Source organism: Takifugu flavidus, chromosome 4, assembly GCF_003711565.1.
Source record: "Takifugu flavidus isolate HTHZ2018 chromosome 4, ASM371156v2, whole genome shotgun sequence".
NCBI lineage: Eukaryota > Metazoa > Chordata > Actinopteri > Tetraodontiformes > Tetraodontidae > Takifugu > Takifugu flavidus.
Genome location: NC_079523.1, coordinates 17,383,741 through 17,406,644, shown reverse-complemented (window position 1 = coordinate 17,406,644; position 22,904 = coordinate 17,383,741). Strand labels below are relative to the sequence as shown.

The window sequence follows — 22,904 nt, the reverse complement described above, 5'->3', positions numbered from 1 at the left end:
CAACTGGAATTTTATGAGTTGATTAAACTTAATTTTCTTGATTGATCCAAATAGGCATTATCAGTAGTAGTGATTTAACTCAACTTAATTATATGAGCTCAAAGGCTCATATAATAGAATAATATCAATCAATCTTTATTTATATAGCATCTTTTACAATCAGAATTGTTTCAAGCCGCTTTCCAGAATCCCAGGGCCTGACCCCAGACAAGCAACAGTGGCAGGAAAAACTCCCCTTTAACAGGAAGAAACCTTGAGCAGGACCAGGCTCATGTAGGGGGACCCTCCTGCTGATGGCCTGCTGGGTAGAGAGAGAATAATGAATAATATCATTTTCATTCTACCTAAAAAAGCCTAAATTGAGATGAATGTACTTCTGGTGAATAAACTGAATAACCCTGACATTCATCTCAATTGATTAATTATACTGTAAAATTTATCATTAAAGCACACCATAGATAAATAGACTTTCTAGTGAAAAGCAAGAATTTCAAATGAAGAACAAGCTGAAAAGAGATTTCAAATATTTATTTTTATTATAATTATGATTTAATTATTTATTATAATTTCTGGCATAAATATAGCCATACTGTACAAAATTCAGCATAGCAAAGATGGCACAGCGGTAAAAGTTAGTTGACCGACCGAGCAAGCGCGCACACACACTTGCGAACACGCACACAGACACACACACACGCACACACTCTTCATCCTCCCCCTCCCTCGGCCTGGCAGAAACTGGCTCAGCTGCGTTGCCACAACACTTATTTCTTAAACGTATAGCTCTGTCTGAAATCTCACACCCTCCATGTGGCTGCAAATGTTTTTTAAAAAACCCATCAATCTCAAACTGAAAATAAAAATTCTACTCAGCTTGCTCAGCAAATTAGTGTACTTGGATGATGGTTTGGGACACATGACGTTCATGCCAAGAAAGAGCCTCTGATAGACTTCAAATGTGTGCACCAGTTTTGCAGGATATTTCAGCTCAAGAGCATCAGTCCATATCAGCTTTATACTTCAAGCTCTGTTGCCATCCACAGAGACCTGTCACAGCTGTGGGCAATCATGCCCGTGAGCCACCTCACCCCGCACACCTGTTGTGCATCAGGACACTAATGAGCCCCTTTCTTAATCCCCGGAGGCACACCTGCTCCCTGCCAGATCGTTATTCGTTCCCGATGACTTTCCAGCGTATTCCTGTTTGCCTGCCTGCCCGGTTCCGACCTTGCCTGTTCCTGACCATTCTGTTTAGCCTGCTCCCCTGTAAACTCCGTCTGCCTTCTGCCCGATCTCAACCTTGCCTGTCCCCGACTATTCTGTTCTGCTTGCTCCCCGGAGAATCCTGTCTGTTGTCTGTGTCCGACAATAAAGCAGTGTTCAGCCAGACTCGTGTGTCGCATTTGGGTTCTTATCTGGTTCCTGACAGAGACCATTGAAATCAAATCAAATCAAATCAATCTTTATTTATATAGCGTCTTATACAATCAAAATTGTTTCAAGGCGCTTTCCAGAATCCCAGGGCCTAACCCCAGACAAGCAACAGTGGCAAGGAAAAACTCCCCTTTAACAGGCAGAAACCTTGAGCAGGACCATGCTCATATAGGGGGACCCTCCTGCTGATGGCCGGCTGGGTAGAGAGAGAGGAGAAGGGAGACGAGGGGGGGCAGGTAGAGGAGAGAATAGTTAGAACATACAGAAATACATTATATTAATTGAAATATGCTGTCGGTAGAGTCGAGTTGAGTGGGTTGCATGGTCGAAGTCAACACAACCAGGACCTACGATTGCTGTCCAAGGGATGCAGCAGCTGCAACTTTCACCACCCAATCCGGTGATAAATCCCGCCGCCAACGAGGAGGAGGTGCAAGGATCCCAACGACCGCACCAGGCCAATGTCCAGCGGGAACGGAAGCCACCACGATGGGGAACCCTCGGCTACCAGATGAATCCAGCTGTCACCTCCGCGCCCACGGGCCTGGAAGCCAGCGAGCCGGCACCACATCCCTCCACGGCAGCCCGCATTCATCAGTCCCGCAGCCAAAGACCCACACCACCAAAGGCAACACTCACCGGCAGCCACTCGATCAGGAGCAGGGAGCATCAATGAAGCAGCCACCCTGCGCTCACCTCTTGATGGACTCCGCCATACGTCCGGACCAAACCCTCGGGAAAGAAGCGAGTACCCAAAGGCGATCACACCAGCGGCCAAACAATGTCTTTCCTGCTGTGACACAAATCATGAATGGTTTAACGATCCGCAGGACATTGTCAGCCAGCGACCAAAACGCGATGTGGCAGCCAGAAGGCAGACGGAAAGAACCACCCAGGAAAGAAGAGTCAAGGCGAGAGCAAGGGAGGTCTCAGGGCGAGTGACTGACACGCGAGTGGTGTGCAGGCAGGGCCTATTACAGCCTCCCCCAAAGACTATTAGGCTAAGCTGGGGGCAGGTACTGCTACACATTCTTTCATTTTGAACAACAGGACAAATAACATCATAACATCCCATTACAGCTCAGCTTTTAATAGCATTGTTCCCAACACAAACTGGTTCTGTCCATAAATGCAGACTGGTCGTCCAAATCTTGCAAAACGGCTATATTTTGTACCCAGCGAGTTCAGAACTGAAGAAGCTCTGGATAGAAGGCAAAATGTCAAAAGAGAAGAAAAACAGTCCAGTTGACAAAGAAAACTACCTTGAATAAACACGCAAAACACAACAATGGCTGGGATCAAAGCATATAGACTTTGTTCAGAGTCAAAACATTAAAGAAACACCAAAGCCATTTTGAAAGACATACATGAAGACATCAAAGTCAAGATGGATGAAAGAATCTTGGCATGAAAGACAAAGGTATAGTCAACAAAGTTCCCCTGCTCAGTATACTAACAACTAACCACTGTGCAACATTGGCTGTTGAGCTGTCATACAGACGTATCACCATTAGCATGGAGTGACCTGGATGATGAAGTCCTACTGATCATGGAGAGGCCAGAGAACTGCATGAACCTGTTCGAGTACGACAATGGCCAAATAGATGAAGGCCTGGCTAAGGTAATAATGCTGGCTATTGTGTTACTGTGGATCACCTCCCACTGCTGCAGAGCTCAGTCTGATAATATCTTTGGATGTTCTTTAACTCTTCTTTCTGTCCATCAGGAATTCATGAGGCAGCTGGTGGAAGCTGCAATTCAAATACATGAGGCAGGCGTCTTCCACGGTGATCTAAAACTAGAAAACATTCTCAACCAATTCTATGATGCTTGGCGCATTCCTCGAGTGCGCATCATTGACTTTGGTTGTGGCTGTTTTGTGACGCTGGGATATCGCAGCTACGCCGGTACGGCTGAACTCATGCTGACGTCTGATTTGGAGACTTTTATTTAAAACCTTTTTCTTTTCTCACAGGAACCTCTTGCTCTTGGTCTCCAGAGTTTAACCACCAGGAAACCTATGAAGCTGGCCCGACCACCGTCTGGCGACTCGGCTCCATCCTCCTGCAACTACTAGTGAAAATACTGACTTGTTCACAACAGGGATGCAGCACTGCGTAAATTTCCTCACCATAAAGAAGTTAAAAGTGTCTGAAGGTAAAGAGATGCCACTGCTTCTTTTCTTTATTAATATTTTGCAATTGTGTGAACTTGTAATTAATGAATGCAGCTTTCGTTCTAAGGGTCACTTTTCTCTCTGTCTACCCTCCTCAGGCTGTAAGAAGTTTTTGAAGACCTGTTTGCTATTCAACCCGGATCAGTGTATTACCCTGGAACAGATGTGGTACCACCCGTGGTTCCGTTCAAGTATCTTGCCAGAAGCGCAGCCCTGAGGTCATTTGACAGCCGATGTTCCTCTTTTTTACTTTACTTAATTTTCAGGAAATGTGAACCTTATAATGATATGTAACCCTTTATGACTACTGCCTAAATAAACACATTATTATCCTACATCTCACAATACCTGAGCAAATGACTGGTGTCTGGTCTCTGGTTTCTAAGTAACTATTTTTGTCATACGCCCAGCCCAGATGGGCCAACATGGGGACCATGTGGTGGACTTGGGGCTAGGTGAATGCTTTTAGAGGTTGCTCAATAAATGTTACCCATGTTTTGTGTCGAACTGCTGAAAAAAACAAGTTTTCCAAGTCTGAGGCTCTGATCCAAAAGAAACCCAGGTGGCCTTGACAGATGTTCATTTAGTGTAAATTTGAATAACACGTCATTATTTGTTGAGAAGAAATAGAGAAGAAAAAAAATCAGGCTTTTCCAACTGTTGTTAATTTTGTTAATTCAGTGATCAGACGAGCATTTGTCAGGACCAGTGTTAAGTGTCTCTCCTGTACAGGTTTTTGTTCTTGTTTTCATCATGTCCTGTTTTATTTTGAACTGGTGGATGTCATCCGCATCTTCCTGACAAGTCTTCCTCCTGTGTAATTGGGTAACGTCTCTGTTCCGTCTCCCTCCACCTCCTCTTTTTAAGCCGTTTCTTCCCCCCTTCAGTCTTGGATCATCTTGTTAAAGGGGAGTTTTTCCTGCCACTGTTGCTTGTTGGGGGTCAGGCTCTGGGATTCTGGAAAGCGCCTAGAAACAATTTTGATTGTAACAGATGCTATATAAATAAAGATTGATTTAAGTTGCTGTAAAAGCACTTTGATGTGCTGAAACCATAGAGCCAGGTTACTCTGCCAGGACTCGGGAAGCTTGACATACAGCGAAAAACCTCATGGCTGTTGGTGCTAGGAAGACATGGCTGAAGAGGAGACACTGTCTTCTGTTGCCTTGAACATGTTCAATGTGGGGTCACCAATGTGGCAGGATGAAGAACGACTCCAGAATCTGAAGTGGTTGTTTTGTCAGTCTTCTTTGAATGCCAAAACCTGAATGAAGGCATAATAAAATGCTCCAAGACCATAACGGTGTGAAACAGGAACACCTCCCAACCCATAATCAACTTGGGTGAGAGGTATACTCACTTTGATTGTTTTTTGGTCAGCATTTTGTTCATTTTGTTCCATTGGACTTTCTGCAGTGGGGCTTGGACATAACTAGTTGTTAATACCCGCAGAGATGAATACTTTGTTAAAAACCTTTCTTTTGGATTTTTTTTACAAAAAGAAAAAGATTTAAACATCAAAATATTTTTAAGTGGGGCAAGAATATTTTAGGGGGACTTTAGCATCTTTGAAAACACATGAGAATACATTTGAAAGATACCAGGTAAGAAGTCCAGTCAAATTTAATGGCTTATTCTTGTTTAGATTTGCATATAAGCATTGTACGTTTGCTATGGCATGCAAATTTGACAAAGTTTAGTAAAAGTAACGATGTAATATGCTGCTAAACACGATGTACACGTATGTGTACAGAGGGACCGAACCCCTATTTTTTTCACTTGTGAAAAAAAAAGTGAAGCCTCACGAAGCACTGAGGCTTCACCACTTCACCACTTTCCTAACAATTGTGTCGAAAAAGATTCAAAGCTTCGAGACTTCAGTGATGGGGACATCTGGTGGACAACCGAAGCCATAGAAACCTCCGAAGAGCACGACTGAAGCACCGGCACTGTTTCAATCCCATGACGCTAATAAAAGTTCATTGTGTGGTCATCCAGGTGTTTTGTTCATTCATACCAAATAATGATTATATTTCCATTACAATAAAATATGCAGATACTCCCCCCTTACTCTAAAGATAAAGATAATGGTTTGTCATTTGTCTTATGTTTGATTTGGAATGATTTTTCACAGAAGCAGAACAGTTATTTGTCCTCACAAACTCTAGAATGTCGCTTATTGGTGGTACTTGGCATGAAACCTGCCAAAATACTCTCACTCTTCAAATCTCTATCTCCTCACAAACCAACAATTTTATTTCCAGAGCGATTTTCTCTTCAAAGAGCACTTGAATTGCTCAGTGTAATGGATGGGGACACGTCAGATTTAGATTTGTCTGACAATGATGATGACATCCTGGATGCCAGTTATCAACCCCAACCTCAGGAGCAAAGCAGCACTGAAGATGAGAGCAGTGGTGATGAGTACCCCATTCCACATCCCACTGAACAGAGCAGGGGACGTAAACGTCTCCGTGGCGAAGATAATGGTTAGCCAAGACTTAGTGGATATTTGTTTATTTTAGGGCTTTAGGGCTAAGTAAATGTTTTAGAGGAGTACATAAAGGTACAGCACCATTCAATGTTTCTAGCAAAATGCCAATTTTCAGGTTCAGGCTCTGGCACGGCCAGATCCCACACTCCCAGGAGTAGCTGCCGAACTCGGCATGAGGCTGATGGCTCAAATGATGGCCCAGAAGAGCCAACAACAGGACCAAGCCCTCAGGGACAATCTTATAAAGGTAATAATAATAATGGTTCTTATTTTGGCATGCCTTGAAGGCAAATCATAAAATTTCATATAAATGTTCACTCAGATTCAACTATGTTATGCACTAATACACCTCAGTGAATTGCTTGTGTGAGTCACTTCGCAATAAGCACAATTTGTATTTTGATTCTTGTGCAGGACGTGGAATGCGCTGGAGGGCAGCTCCATTTATGCCAAACCTAGTGGAGTTTACGAATGAGGATGAAACGGAGCATGACCGGAATAGCTGGACCCCACTGAACTATGTGGAACAGTATATAGATCACGATTTGATAAAAAACATAGCAGATTGCACAAACGCTGTGTCACTGAGTAGGAGTGGGGACCTACTCAGAACATCAGTAGATGAGGTCTACCATTTTTTTGGTGCCTGTATTCTAATGTCCTGTCTCCCATACCCCAAAATAAGAATGTACTGGTCCAGATCCCTCAGTGTCACTCCTATCACTGAAAGATTCACTCGGGACAGATTCTTCAGACTGAGGCAATCCTTAAAAGTCCTAATTGATGACGATGTGCCAGAAGACCTGAGGAAGCGGGACAAATTCTGGAAGGTGCGACCTTTCCTAGATAGGATTTTGCAAGGCTGCAGGTCTCAGACTCGGCCTGAATGCGTATCCATAGATGAACAAATGATTCCTTTCACAGGAGCCTGTCCATGTAGGCAGTATTTGCCCATGAAGCCAAACCCTGTTGGCATAAAGAACTTTGTTTGTGCCACAACAGATGGCATTGTGCTGGACTTTGATCTCTATCAAGGTTCAGCTGCATTGCGCGAGCAGGTCGAAGAACCAGAGGGTCTGGGTTTGGGAAGTTTGGTAATGGCTCGTCTGTGTAAAACCCTGCATCGTGGCACAAAAGTGTATTGTGACCGGCTCTTCACAAGCACCCAAGGTGCGGAGCAAATGTTGAAAAAGGAGCTGTACATTACTGGTATAGTAATGAAGAACCGGGTCACTGCAGCAGTGCAGAAGTTACCAACAGATAAAATTATGCAAACTTCAGGAAGAGGAACTTCAAAAGAAGTTTCTAGCGAAGATGGACAGTTGTGTGTCGTGAAGTGGTTTGACAACAAACCAGTTCTAATGATATCTGCTGTTCATGGGACACAGCCTGAAGATACCTGCCAGCGCTGGGACAAGAAACAAAAAAAATATGTGTCTGTCTCCCGACCATGCATTGTTCGGGAGTACAACATCAAAATGGGTGGAGTTGACCTTATTGACAGAATGATTAGTTATTATCGAATGAGCAGCCGTACCAAGAAGTGGACAATTAGGATGCTAATGCACTTTACAGATCTGGCTTTAGCCAACAGTGCCCCATGTGTTTCGTCCGCAGGAGGGCTAATGCACATCTCCCAGAGATGGTAAATATGAAGAATGCCACATGATGCAGAGCAGCAGGCTGCACAGGGAGAACCCGAGTGCGTTGCGTGACCTGCAAGGTGTTCTTGTGCATACAAACCGAGCGGAACTGTTTCTTAGAATTTCATACATAGCTATGTTTGTATGTGTTATTAATAATCTGTTATTTTTTATTACAGTCTAACCTGTTCAAAACATGTTCAAAACTATGTTTGTATGTGTTATTAATAATATGTTATTATTGTCATTATAGTCTAACCTGTTCAAAAAATGTCCAAAACTATGTTTGTATGTGTTATTAATAATGTGTTATTATTGTCATTATAGTCTAACCTGTTCAAAAAATGTTCAAAACTATGTTTGTATGTGTTATTAATAATGTGTTATTATTGTAATTACAGTATAACTTGTTCAAAACATGCTCAAAACTATGTAAATAAAGAGTTTTTCATTCTATTACACAAAAACTGTATTATTGATTTTATTGTGCTTTATGGTAATTCAGACCACATATGTGGCCATCATTTTTCTCTAAAACTACATCATGTAAAAAGATGATGCTTAGTTTTTATACTTATTGGGTTCCAATAAGTCCAAATAGCAAAGAGAAATAAAAATTGCATATCAAAACAAGAGCTCGGGTCTTAAGAGGTTTTAAAGCAAAACATTAAAAAATATATTTAACTGGGTGTATAATTAATAGCTTGAACAATATCTTACAGTTTAACACCAAATACAAACAATAACATCATGTAATATAATTTTAAAATTATGCAAATGGTCCCATAACATAGATCATTAAAAATGACAAAAACACAAAAGAAACTACACAGTAACGCTATACAGGCAGAGAACACACTTTTGATGGCAAAATCAATCAATCAATCATTTTTATTTATATAGCGTCTTTTATAATCAAAATTGTTTCTAGGCACTTTACAGAATCCCAGGGCCTGACCCCAAAGAAGCAACAGTGGCAAGGAAAAACTCTTGAGCAGGACCAGGCTCATGTAGGGGGACCCTCCTGCTGATGGGGGGGCTGGGTAGAGAGAGAGGAGAAGGGGGAGTAGAGTAGAGTCGTGGAGAGGAGAGGAGAGGAGGGGAGGGGAGAAGAGAGCAGAGGTAGAGGAGAGAATAGGCACACATAGTCCACAGAGTACATACAGAAATACATTATATTTAGGAAAGTAGGTTGCAGGTAGGGTTAGGTTGAGTGGGTCGGCGGGGTCAGAGGTCATTATGCAGCTCTGACGGCGGCAACACCTGCAGATGAATACAGAAGGGGGGAGCAGAAAAACTACACAAGAAATAATATCACTAGTCTATGTGATGAGGAGGAGAGGAGAGGAGAGGAGAGGAGAGGAGAGGAGAGGAGAGGAGAGGAGAGGAGACCATTTCCCAGTGGGGTGACAGAGGCCTGTCAGATGATCATGTTTCTGGACCCCGGCAGCCTCGGCCTCTAGCAGCATAGCTAAGATGTTAACCTAATGATTAGACGACCCCCTAAGTATGATAATTTGTCTGTCTATGATAGTAACTGGGACTACGGAATTATGACACGCATATGAGGCTTACTTTAAACTACAGGCCATGAATATGCGGCTGAAAATGGCAATCGAGCAGCTGCAAGACATTTTAATGTAAATGAGTCCATGGACAGAAAGAAGAGAAAACAAGAAAGTGAAGGAAAGTGAGGAAGACGAAGCTGAGTTTCCGCGGGAACAAAGCAAGGTGGCCCGAGCTGGATAACCGAGTGGAACAGTTGGTTGTAGAACAGCGAACAACTGGAAGGGGCATCTCTACTGTCACCAAAGGCCAAAGCGATTGCTGAAGAAATGGACATTGAGCACTTCCAAGGATGTCTGTCTTGGTGTTTTCGCTTTATGAGGAGGCGGCATCTCTCCATATGTGCAAGGACAACTGTTGCGCAGCGGCTGCCTGCGGGTTACCAGGAGAGGGTGGCCATCTTCTGCACCTACTGCCGCGACAAGATAACCGCGCCCAGCCACATCTATGAGGCAGCGGCGGGCAAGTTATGCCACCATATGCGGGTGGATTGTAGACGCATGGGCCGTGACACCGTCTTCATGTATTGTAAGAGCTTTCACAAAAGTCGGCATCAACGCTGAAGCGGAACCGGTCGGTGAGTCTGATTCAGATGATGAAGAAGAGGAATTCGGGATGTTGGACATTGAAATAGCGCAGCTGTTTAATTCAGATACAGAAGATGAAAACTTTGATGGTTTTGTGGCGTAAGAATGAATATTTTGTTCAATAAATGTGTTGAAACTCACGGTTTTACTTCTGTTGTCATTTTTTACTGTATGTTTCAGCATGCGCCTAATAATACGGTGCGCCTCGTGTATGTTTTAAATACAGAAATAGCATCCGTAACTGAGACTGTGCCTTTTAATACAGTGCGCCTTATGGTCGTGAAAATACGGTACATGCCAGGGCTCCATTAATTTAGAGTTGTTGGCTCCAATGAGAAGGCCTACATTAGCATTGATATGCCGTAAATTCACGTCACTCAGGTAAGACCACTTCTGTAGATGTTGCTGATTGGGAATATTTTCTCTCTGGACAGAGATGTTACAGTGCGTGAAAACTTTGAGTAGTCGCAAGTACTCTTCTCCCGCAAGGTTACACACCTCCAATTCCATGAGCAGATAACTGGTGTTCTCGTGCGTTGTTCTCTCCCTTTGTACTCAATGAGATCTGAGTCGCCTTTCCCTTCTCACTCAGTTTCTTCCTGACGTCCTCCATACAGAACGTGGCTGTACGGCAGTCTGTTTCTCCGGCCCCAGTGTAGCCACACACCTCTTGCTTGGCAGAACTTGGAACTACAGACATCTCTTTATTCTGAGTATTACCTCTGATTGGTCACAGATGTGGTGTTCTTAGTCTCCTCATTCTGATGAAGAATGTCTGGGTGTCTCCGTGAGCACTGTTTGCATATTATTTTCATCTTACAGTTCTGGCTGATATGCCCCTGTCTTAAACACCCGAAACACAGTCCCTTTGTTTTCAATACATCGAGACGTTCCTTGTTTGGTACATCCTTGATCTTGCTACAAGATTCCAATGTGTGATTCCCTTGACAAAATAAACATGGTGTTTCAACAGCATTTCCTGTTTTGGGTGAGTTTGTTTGCTTCGGTGTTGTAGCTGCACTCTTCTTTTCTGTTGTCATATTAATTGCGAAGCTACTTCCTTTTGATACACTCTTGACCACTTTCTCATTTTCTTTACCTTTTCCTGCTGTAGATGGGTTTTTGCCCTGTAGGTCACCAAAAAGTGGATCCGTGATTACTTTAGACTCCCGGTCAATGAAAACAACAAGATCAGCAAACCTTGCTCTGAGTCTTCTTCTTTCCTTAATTTTAAAGGCTTCATTGGACACCTCAGTCTGAAGACACCACCATCCTCATATTTGTAGGATTATCCATTTCCTCCATCAGTTCCACATCTTGCATCGTATTACGACAGCCAGTCAGGAATAAAGCATAGGCTTTAAGTGCTTTTCCGTCTTCAGCCTTGATTGGCGGCCATTTTAAGCTTTTTCGATATAAGCGTTTGCAATCACCAACTCTTCTCCATAATATTCCTGTAACAGTTGCTTTGCTTGTTTGAATCCTCGGTGCGATGGCATGTGCTCGCAACTTCGTACAAGTTCTTGTGGTACTCCTGCAGTGTATTGTTGCAAGTAGTACAACTTGTCTTGTTCACTGTCCGTTTTCTGTTCGATAGCTTGTTCGAAAGCTCTTACAAAAGATCTGTAGGTTAATGGATCACCTTTAAACATTACAACCTCTTTTTCCCGAAGCTGAGCATACCGCTGCTGCTTAACAAGCATCTCAGTAATCTTGTTTTGGTTTTCCATTAATTGCAGAAGGCCATCCATATTTCCATCATGCTGTTGCCTGGCAATGTTTCCTGTCGCATCCTGATGTCCTGCATCTTGCATCGGCATGTATGATGGCTTTCTTCTAGTAGTAGGCATGTTCTTGGAGAGTTGGCTTGTTCTTTCTTCTTTCTTTATTCGTGAGCCACCTGCTGACTGAGAGCAGACATAGCTGTTCATGCCATCCTCTGATTTCTCATACTGTTTTAGTATTCTGACTTGTGCTCTTTTTTCTGCGATAGCTGCCTCTAGTTCCAGTCTCTCTTTTGCAGCCTTAATAGGTGCTTCCTCCAATTCCAGCTCGTGTTTCTTTTGCAAAACTACACCACGTTCCACTAAACCACAGAGCTTGGCTTCTTCAAGAGCACAAACTGATGAATGAGTAGACATGACAGTTGAACGTACAGCACGTGAACTATTCTTGTTTATAGGCAGGTTGGAATTTATCCCCACTTGTGATACACTATCTTCAGGCCCAATCTCTTCCTCTACTTCGTCTTCTTGGTCTGTGGGGTGTAAGCTTGAAATCTCCTGCTCCATCCATTTTTCAATTTCTTCAGTAAACTCACTGATGACCATCATTTTAGGCTCAAACCAGTTCTTAATATCAGCCTCCTTCTCATCTTCAGACAAAAGACCACCTATTTGCCTATTTATCTCTTTAAAGTCCAGCACAATGGAGTTCAACTTAGCCTGCATTATTTCTTGCACTGTTGGCAGATTACCAGCTTCAGTGATCAGACTGCGAACTTCCCTCATTAAAGTTGTGATTCGAGCTAACATTCCTCTTCTGGTGCCAAGTAGCCTGTGCAGTTTATCCTCAATTGCTTTCTCAGTTAACTTGACTGTTCGGTTAGATTCCATTTCCTCAGTGCTATCCGTTTTAGCGTCACCTTCATCCATTTATCTTATTAATAAAGCTGTACGTAAACTGTGTGCACATGAATAAAAAGTATTCCACTGGTATTCATCCAAAAAATGCCTCACAATTTCCAAAACACACAGAGCTTCCAATAACTTTCTGGCTCAGCTTTCAATTAGCACATTAGCATAAATCTCAAGTCACCGAGTACCTAACTAGTGTTAGCTTCTTATTTCAAACTAGCACAGCATGGGCTTCTTTCCGTCTCGAAAAATGAATCCTTAATGGGATTTCAGGTTGTCCTTATGCTTTAGGTGACTTCCGTTCTTTATTGTTAATTCCAAAAGCTTACCACCTCTTTGCTTTGAGAGAATCCTCAGTAGAATGTTGCTCCAATCCAATGCTTGTCCCGTTTAAGTGGCTCAAAACTATTCTTTTAACAAAAAGGTCCATGCTCCATCTTTGAGCTCACTCACTCATTAAAATCCTCCACATACTGCTTCCAGGATGGGCATAATTGCACTGCAAAACAAAAGCACTCTTCAAACTAAAATTCCATTTCCATTTCCATTTCCAAACAATGTAATGAATTTTGAAAGAAACTCTAAATACAAAAATAATGCATAAATGCGAAATACAAACTTAGGATGTCAGCAGATGCACGCAAAAACAAATAAAAATGAACCAATCCGACATCATTGTGCAGTGAGTGCTTGGTGTTTCTTCATGTTTTTCTTCTCTCCTAACTGAAGGTTTCCAACTTTAAAAGGATCCTGTCAAACGATCAAGCCTACGGAGGACCCCTCCGTCAAAACTGTCCGTCTCACACGTCTTCAAAACGGTTCTAGACGCAGACACAGTAGTGCACGTGACAGTATTGTCTACTGGAAGCCTTGCACCAAAAAGCAAGGACATACTGAGCAAAGCATTGTTTGCATGTTTTGATTTTGGGTCAAACATATGAGCAAACTTCTCCAGCTTTTCTTTATTGTGAATCATGCAATCTTGGAAAAATGACAACACCGCATAGTTACAGTCTTTCTCGGTTGATAAGTGTTCATTGTGAGGGTATAGTCAATCTAATAAATACTTTCCATAGATCAAAAATTTACAAGAGCTCCAGATGAGAAATATCATTGTTTAAGTTCAAATGAGTTAGAAATCTTTATCTTTCACATCAAACGCAAATGGGATGTGGTGCGTATTTCTTTGGCCCGGTGTTGGAGGGTTTTGATCACTCCCAACTTCGACTAGTCAAGTTTTAGATCAAAGGAGTTTTAAAAACTTTGAAAGTTTTGACCTTTAAAGTTTTTTTCAACTTACCTAATTGAAGTAGGGCAAAACCTACATACTTTACATATGCCACAGGGGATATAATATACTGTGTACTGAATTGCTTTTCAAATTTACTCAGTTATTTTCTAACATCAACGATGATTAGTTCTACTCGTCCTGCTGGTTTTATTAGCAGAAAGTCAATGGCCCTTTCAGGGTCATTTAGCCTTACTGACAGACCGTTGGTGTCCCAGGGCATCAGTGGCATGCCTATTTCTGCTCCTTGCAGACAGCGGAAAAGCAAGACCTACTACTTGGGCCTTCTGCAAGAAAAGAATCAGGACATAGCCGCAGAGATAAGCAAACTTGAAAATCACATCACAAAATTCAGCATCGATGAAGCTGACTATCTCCATGTTGTGGAGCAAAATAAGACCCTGGCCCACGACATTAAGGACTTGGAGAGTCAGGTTGCTGACTACCATCTGCTTGCTGGGACACCCCAATACCAGACAGACGCTAATAAACTTTACATAGAATACAAACGTCTCAAAATCAAGAACGACAGAGAAACAGAAAGGAACAATAATATTTTCAAGAAAAGGGCAAGAAAGAAGAAAAGGAAGAAGTAGAAGAATCCATGAAGAAACTCCAGAGAACAAATGACATCTTTAAGCAGGCTTTAGAATCAATGTGCCCTTCAAAACAAAAAGAGTATTTCTCTTTGGCAACAGCAAATTTGGAACATTTGGAACTGCTGAAAAAAAAGGATATACTCCAAGAGGAGATGGACCTCCTTGTGAAACGAAAGGAGGATTATGAAGCAGAGCTGGCCCACAACAGTGACAAAAGTGAAATGTTAACACTGTACAAAGAGCTGACAGCCAAGTGGGAAACTCTGCAGGCAGGCAGGAAGGCTCAGGATCCACAGGGGATGGAGCCTTTAATAAAAAAGATGGAGAAAGACTCCAAGGAGCTTGCCAGCATCGAAAAACAGCTTGCAGATCTCAGGGACAAAGAGAACGAGATGAAACACAGGATCCACCCATTCCGAGACTATATGAAGGAATATGACATGTTAAAGATGAGAGAGGAGAAACTTGACCAACTCCTGGAATCAGTTGAGATTGCCAAGGCTGCTGAGCAGGAAAAAATCCCTCACATTCAGGGGAAAATTGCCTCTCTTTCTAAACGTTGCAATAGCTACGTCAGGAACTGTTGCATGGATAGCGAGACAGCCGAGAGAAGCTGAAAAAAATGATGACATTGGTGGTCAGCAATTCAACAAAGGCCATCCAATCGGAGAGCAGCGCCAGGAGGTTGGCACCTGAAATAGAGCTTCTGCGTCAGGACCTGAAACGGGTGCACGCATGGAAGTCAAAAGTTTGTCGTGATCTGAGCAGCCTGAAGGAGCAAAGCAGCATTGTCGAATCTGAGCTTGGTACCCACAGAACCCAGAGACGCTCAGCACGCAAGAGTGAGAAGAAACTGCACGAGGAGTATGAACTACTGACCAAACGTCAACGTTACTTCAGGCAGGTGCTGGAGGACCTTAATCATGAATTTAATAATCTACGAAAAGAACTGAGGAAAACTGAGGAAAAACAAAAAACTCTAGAGGTTCTCAGCGGTCTTTCAAAGGCAAAGTCCTCCTCATTGGCCCAATAACAATGCTGCTGAATGACAGGAAGAAGGGGTGCTGGGGATGGAACCTCCCACCCAGGTTTTAACAGTATAAACAGACAGACACAAGCGACACAAAAAAAAAACCAACACATACCGACCAGTACCTCCAGTTTGACTCCTACCACCCACTGGAACACAAGTTGGGAGTGATCAAAACCCTCCAACACTGGGCCAAAGAAATACCCACCACATCCCAAGGCAGGAAGAAGATACAGGACCACATCAAGACAGCTCTCAAAACCTGTGGTTACCCAGACTGGGCCTTCACCAAGACCAAGAAAATAAAAAGCTTAATAATTTCCAATTTGTGTTGAACTCCAGAAGATGACGAACGGATTGCCCTGACTTGAAGCTCCGAATGAAAAGAATGTATCGCTGCTGTGCGCAAATGGGCAAATTACTCTTCATTAAAAGAGGCACTTACACACTTTCGATTCGCTTTTTTCAAAACACAATAGAGAAACTCACAAATTTCAGTGGGAACAGTGTTGTTGGTCTCCTTTTTTTGCCAGCGCATCAATGTCTGGAGGTAGTTTTGTTGTGGCAATTCTCTGGATAGATCGGAGGTGTTGGTCTGTTAACTGGGATCTGCGACGGGCTTTGTTGACATTCATGACGCTGAACGTCTGCTCACACACGTAGGCCGAGCCAAACAACGCCAGCATCTTCTGTGCTAGCCTCCGGAGGTTTGGAAACGGTCTTCATCAAGTGAAGCGTAAAAGTCATTCAGTTTAAGAGACTTCATTCAGAGACTTATTCTCAATTTCTCAAATTGAATGTGTCAGTAAGATTTCAGAGAAATTTTATATATATAATTTTGCATGTTAAGTAGAGGCAAAGTATTTTGATACTTTTTATGAAAAAATACAAATAAAATTAGGTTAAGTACAAGAATTTAAAATGTACTAAATCTACATTACGGATGTAGCACTTTACAGTGTACATGTATACAAGGTTTAAGTTTGTAATCGGGAATTGTCCCCTTGAAGTGGCTCAAAACTATTCGTTTAACAAAAAGGTCCATGCTCCATCTTTGAGCTCACTCACTCATTAAAATCCTCCACATACTGCTTCCAGGATGGGCATAATTGCACTGCAAAACAAAAGCACTCTTCAAACTAAAATTCCATTTCCATTTCCATTTCCAAAAATGTAATGAATTTTGAAAGAAACTCTCTAAATATAAAAATAACATCAATGCGAAATACAAACTTAGGATGTCAGCAGATGCACGCAAAAACAAATAAAAATGAACCAATCCGACATCATTGTGCAGTGAGTGCTTGGTGTTTCTTCATGTTTTTCTTCTCTCCTAACTGAAGGTTTCCAACTTTAAAAGGATCCTGTCAAACGATCAAGCCTACGGAGGACCCCTCCGTCAAAACTGTCCGTCTCACACGTCTTCAAAACGGTTCTAGACGCAGACACAGTAGTGCACGTGACAGTATTGTCTACTGGAAGCCTTGCACCAAAAAAAAGGACATACTGAGCAAAGCATTGTTTGCATGTTTTGATTTTGGGTCAAACATATGAGCAAACTTCTCCAGCTTTTCTTTATTGTGAATCATGCAATCTTGGAAAAATGACAACACCGCATAGTTACAGTCTTTCTCGGTTGATAAGTGTTCATTGTGAGGGTATAGTCAATCTAATAAATACTTTCCATAGATCAAAAATTTACAAGAGCTCCAGATGAGAAATATCATTGTTTAAGTTCAAATGAGTTAGAGTTAGAAATCTTTATCTTTCACATCAAACGCAAATGGGATGTGGTGCGTATTTCTTTGGCCCGTGTTGGAGGGTTTTGATCACTCCCAACTTCGACAGTCAAGTTTTAGATCAAAGGAGTTTTAAAAACTTTGAAAGTTTTGACCTTTAAAGTTTTTTTCAACTTACCTAATTGAAGTAGGGCAAAACCTACATACTTTACATATGCCACAGGGGATATAATATACTGTGTACTGAATTGCTTTTCAAATTTACTCAATTATTTTCTAACATCAACGATGATTAGTTCTACTCGTCCTGCTGGTTTTATTAGCAGAAAGTCAATGGCCCTTTCAGGGTCATTTAGCCTTACTGACAGACCGTTGGTGTCCCAGGGCATCAGTGGCATGCCTATTTCTGCTCCTTGCAGACAGCGGAAAAGCAAGACCTACTACTTGGGCCTTCTGCAAGAAAAGAATCAGGACATAGCCGCAGAGATAAGCAAACTTGAAAATCACATCACAAAATTCAGCATCGATGAAGCTGACTATCTCCATGTTGTGGAGCAAAATAAGACCCTGGCCCACGACATTAAGGACTTGGAGAGTCAGGTTGCTGACTACCATCTGCTTGCTGGGACACCCCAATACCAGACAGACGCTAATAAACTTTACATAGAATACAAACGTCTCAAAATCAAGAACGACAGAGAAACAGAAAGGAACAATAATATTTTCAAGAAAAGGGCAGAAGTAGAAGAATCCATGAAGAAACTCCAGAGAACAAATGACATCTTTAAGCAGGCTTTAGAATCAATGTGCCCTTCAAAACAAAAAGAGTATTTCTCTTTGGCAACAGCAAATTTGGAACTGCTGAAAAAAAAGGATATACTCCAAGAGGAGATGGACCTCCTTGTGAAACGAAAGGAGGATTATGAAGCAGAGCTGGCCCACAACAGTGACAAAAGTGAAATGTTAACACTGTACAAAGAGCTGACAGCCAAGTGGGAAACTCTGCAGGCAGGCAGGAAGGCTCAGGATCCACAGGGGATGGAGCCTTTAATAAAAAAGATGGAGAAAGACTCCAAGGAGCTTGCCAGCATCGAAAAACAGCTTGCAGATCTCAGGGACAAAGAGAACGAGATGAAACACAGGATCCACCCATTCCGAGACTATATGAAGGAATATGACATGTTAAAGATGAGAGAGGAGAAACTTGACCAACTCCTGGAATCAGTTGAGATTGCCAAGGCTGCTGAGCAGGAAAAAATCCCTCACATTCAGGGGAAAATTGCCTCTCTTTCTAAACGTTGCAATAGCTACGTCAGGAACTGTTGCATGGATAGCGAGACAGCCGAGAAGCTGAAAAAAATGATGACATTGGTGGTCAGCAATTCAACAAAGGCCATCCAATCGGAGAGCAGCGCCAGGAGGTTGGCACCTGAAATAGAGCTTCTGCGTCAGGACCTGAAACGGGTGCACGCATGGAAGTCAAAAGTTTGTCGTGATCTGAGCAGCCTGAAGGAGCAAAGCAGCATTGTCGAATCTGAGCTTGGTACCCACAGAACCCAGAGACGCTCAGCACGCAAGAGTGAGAAGAAACTGCACGAGGAGTATGAACTACTGACCAAACGTCAACGTTACTTCAGGCAGGTGCTGGAGGACCTTAATCATGAATTTAATAATCTACGAAAAGAACTGAGGAAAACTGAGGAAAAACAAAAAACTCTAGAGGTTCTCAGCGGTCTTTCAAAGGCAAAGTCCTCCTCATTGGCCCAATAACAATGCTGCTGAATGACAGGAAGAAGGGGTGCTGGGGATGGAACCTCCCACCCAGGTTTTAACAGTATAAACAGACAGACACAAGCAACACAAAAAAAAAACCAACACATACCGACCAGTACCTCCAGTTTGACTCCTACCACCCACTGGAACACAAGTTGGGAGTGATCAAAACCCTCCAACACTGGGCCAAAGAAATACCCACCACATCCCAAGGCAGGAAGAAGATACAGGACCACATCAAGACAGCTCTCAAAACCTGTGGTTACCCAGACTGGGCCTTCACCAAGACCAAGAAAATTAAAAAGCTTAATAATTTCCAATTTGTGTTGAACTCCAGAAGATGACGAACGGATTGCCCTGACTTGAAGCTCCGAATGAAAAGAATGTATCGCTGCTGTGCGCAAATGGGCAAATTACTCTTCATTAAAAGAGGCACTTACACACTTTCGATTCGCTTTTTTCAAAACACAATAGAGAAACTCACAAATTTCAGTGGGAACAGTGTTGTTGGTCTCCTTTTTTTGCCAGCGCATCAATGTCTGGAGGTAGTTTTGTTGTGGCAATTCTCTGGCTAGATCGGAGGTGTTGGTCTGTTAACTGGGATCTGCGACGGGCTTTGTTGACATTCATGACGCTGAACGTCTGCTCACACACGTAGGCCGAGCCAAACAACGCCAGCATCTTCTGTGCTAGCCTCCGGAGGTTTGGAAACGTGTCTTCATCAAGTGAAGCGTAAAAGTCATTCAGTTTAAGAGACTTATTCTCAATTTCTCAAATTGAATGTGTCAGTAAGATTTCAGAGAAATTCTTATATATATAATTTTGCATGTTAAGTAGAGGCAAAGTATTTTGATACTTTTTATGAAAAAAATACAAATAAAATTAGGTTAAGTACAAGAATTTAAAATGTACTAAATCTACATTACGGATGTAGCACTTTTTACAGTGTACATGTATACAAGGTTTAAGTTTGTAATCGGGAATTGTCCCCTTGAAGTGGCTCAAAACTATTCGTTTAACAAAAAGGTCCATGCTCCATCTTTGAGCTCACTCACTCATTAAAATCCTCCACATACTGCTTCCAGGATGTGCATAATTGCACTGCAAAACAAAAGCACTCTTCAAACTAAAATTCCATTTCTTGTGACAGTGGACAGGAAACCAGCTGAAGTGACTTGTCAATTTTTTCAAAATCGGAGAATCGATGGTAGAATTCTTTGTGCAGGTCAGCTAGTGATTTTCCATATTTCTCTGCATTTCGGGTGGCCTCTTTCTGCATGGATAGTATGGGGAAATGAGCAAAACATTTGTTTGATGTTTGTCTGGAGAATAAAATCAGCTTTGATTTAAAGGCTCTCACGTTGGTGTACATGTCGTGCACAAACAGATCTTTCCCTGTGGCTTCATGTTCAGCTTAGTCATTTATGAATATATGTCCACCGCAAACGCAAAGTCACAAAACCAGTTCCTGTTGCTCAGCTTGGGGAATTCGTCAGATTTTCCCATCATCTCCAGAAACAAGCAAATCTCCTCTTTAAGCTCCCACACTTGTTGAAGCACTTTTCCCAAACTTAACCAGCAGACACGAGAGTGGTAAAGCAAGTCCTGGTGATCTGCATGTGTTTCCTCTAGAAAGGCAATGAACTGATGATGGTTGAGTCTCCTTGCTCGTATAAAGTTCTCCAGTTTTACAACAGGAACCACGACATGATTAAGAAGCAGTATGGACCTACCCAGAGATTCCAGAGAGAATGATGCAGTGATGGAAAATAACATCTTGTTCAGGGTTTTTCTCTTTCACCTTATCCTTGATTCTTTTCAGCAGCCCGACATTTTTTCCATTTACATTTGGCGATCCATCCGTGGTGACATTGGCAAGTTTACTCCAAGGTAGCTTCTTTCTCTCGATGACACCTGACACCTGTTCATACAAGTCCTCTCCTCGCATTTTTCCCTTCAGCGATTCCATGCTCAAAAACCCCTGTTATTTCAATGCTATCACTGATGCCTCTGATAAAAATCAGGAGCTGAGCAGTGTCTCTTATGTCGTTACCTTCGTCCAGTGCTTGTGAATATAGCTTGAAGGACTCCACCTTTTTGTTTAACCTTGCTGACGATATCTTCGTCAATCAGTTCTACTTGGGGAGTCACTGTCTTGCAAGATAAAGTGATATTTTCAAACTTGTCTTTGTTCTCTGGACACAATATACCTGCTCTCTCCACCATGCATTCTTTTAAAAACTCACCTTCTTAGAAAGGTTTGCTTGCCTTTGCTAATTTAAATGCCAACAAAAAACTTGCCTTGGTGCTTGATTCTTGAATCGCAGCTTATCGGAAATTTTTTGCTGATTCTGTAAATGCACTGCAAACCTCTGAGCAGTAGCCGCCCGTTCTTGTGTTGACTGCTTGCTAGCATAGTTTGCATGTTTCGTGGAAAAGTGAGGGCTGATATTATACTCTTTAAAAACCGCAAGACTTCCTAGGCAATGCTGTATGTTATCATACATACAGCATTGATCAGACTTCAGTGAAAAAATATTTGTGGTCCATTCTTTATTAAAAACTCAGCACTCACTGTCCACTTTCCTTTTCTTTGGTCCGCTCATTTTTACAGAAGGGCTCAAATGGCAAGTGAAAAGAAGAGTGACGCTAAGCGCCAACAAGGGTCAATTTGTGCGGAGTGCTCCCTCTATTGGGGAAAAGCGAAAATAAACAAGTTGTTTTTTCTTTTAAAAAAACAACAACATTTGGACAAGTTTGGCGGGCCGTAGTTTTCCCGGGTTTTTTTTTTTTTTTTTAATCAATCTAGGAGTTTCTGAGTCATAGTTATGGCAATTTGTTTGGAAGATTTTTCATTTAAGTTCTTCTGCTGCTCGGCTCTAGGTTACGTGGTCTCCTGCTCTAACAACGGTCAAGAGGATATTTCCAGGAGCCAAAGAAATGCCCCCTTTCGCTTTGTGTACAGCCTCAGGACACTGGACTTGCATGGTGAGGAGCGTCCTTGTCTTGATGTCAGTGGCTTGTATCTCTTCCAGTGGCCAGGGTATCATGCCAGCAGGGTATCTGATTACTGGCAGGGTGTAGGTGTTTATGGCCTGGATCTTGTGCTTACCATTTAGCTGACTTTTCAGGACCTGTCTTAAACTCTGTAGGTATTTGGCTGTGGCTGACCTCCAAGCTGCCTCCTCATGGTTACCATTTGCCTGTGGGATCCCCAGGTATTTGTAACTGGACAGGACAGAAGGACAGATACAGACCACCTGGAGGGGTTTCTACAGCCACAGATGGATTCCTCCTCTTAACATATTCTAACATTCACAGAAGTACATATGGTGGGCTTTGTATTAGTGTTTATTATGGGATATTTTTCTGCAGCTAAACATGTTACATTTTATATTTACACATTTGTACCCCTGGACACCTCCCTGGTGAGGTATGTCCCTCTGGTAGAGACCCCTGGGAAGACCCAGGACACGTTGGAGAGGCTATGTCTCTCGACTGGTCTGGAAATGCCTGGGGATCCCCCCGGAAGAGCTGGAAGAAGTAGCTGGGGAGAGGGAAGTCTGTCTGCCTCTCTGCTTAGGCTGCTGCCCTGCAACCCAACCCCGGATAAACGGTAGAGGATGGATGGACGGACATTTGTGCATTTTCAGGTTATTTCATTTATGTATTTTTAAAAAAAAACGTGTTTAGCTGTGGTTCTGTTTCTGGTTGTGGGCCATTTTTTTCTGGTGTGACAATGAAATTTCTCCTGTTGGTCCAGAAAATTTTGGGTCAGTAATCAGAGTTTGATGTCATTAACACCTTTTTCTTGTGAAGGTTTTTTGTCTTGAATAATACAGACGTAAATAAATGTATTAAATTACTATATGTAAACCCTACAAATATTAAACAATAAAAACACGATTTTATTCTAAAAAAAAAAAAATCCCATCTGTT

The 22,904-nt window shown here is 42.3% G+C and overlaps 2 protein-coding genes and 1 long non-coding RNA gene across 3 annotated transcripts; all 3 read left to right on the top strand.

Moving 5' to 3' along the window:
- The first annotated feature begins 2,514 nt into the window (after positions 1–2,514).
- Positions 2,515–3,947, top strand: LOC130524296 (uncharacterized). Its single transcript, XR_008950100.1, has 4 exons — positions 2,515–3,055; positions 3,161–3,341; positions 3,410–3,591; positions 3,709–3,947. It is a non-coding gene; the product is annotated as an uncharacterized LOC130524296 (long non-coding RNA).
- A 1,275-nt stretch (positions 3,948–5,222) lies between these two features.
- LOC130524010 (uncharacterized) lies at positions 5,223–14,420 on the top strand. The gene is made up of 3 exons (XM_057029706.1): positions 5,223–6,351; positions 6,519–7,713; positions 14,078–14,420. Exons 1-3 carry the CDS (start codon positions 6,192–6,194, stop codon positions 14,418–14,420), a joined length of 1,698 nt encoding a protein of 565 aa, XP_056885686.1. The 5' UTR covers positions 5,223–6,191.
- A 155-nt stretch (positions 14,421–14,575) lies between these two features.
- On the top strand, positions 14,576–20,720 carry LOC130524009 (intraflagellar transport protein 74 homolog). The gene is made up of 4 exons (XM_057029705.1): positions 14,576–14,931; positions 17,612–17,787; positions 18,040–18,833; positions 20,598–20,720. Exons 1-4 carry the CDS (start codon positions 14,576–14,578, stop codon positions 20,718–20,720), a joined length of 1,449 nt encoding a protein of 482 aa, XP_056885685.1.
- The last annotated feature ends 2,184 nt before the right edge of the window (positions 20,721–22,904 follow it).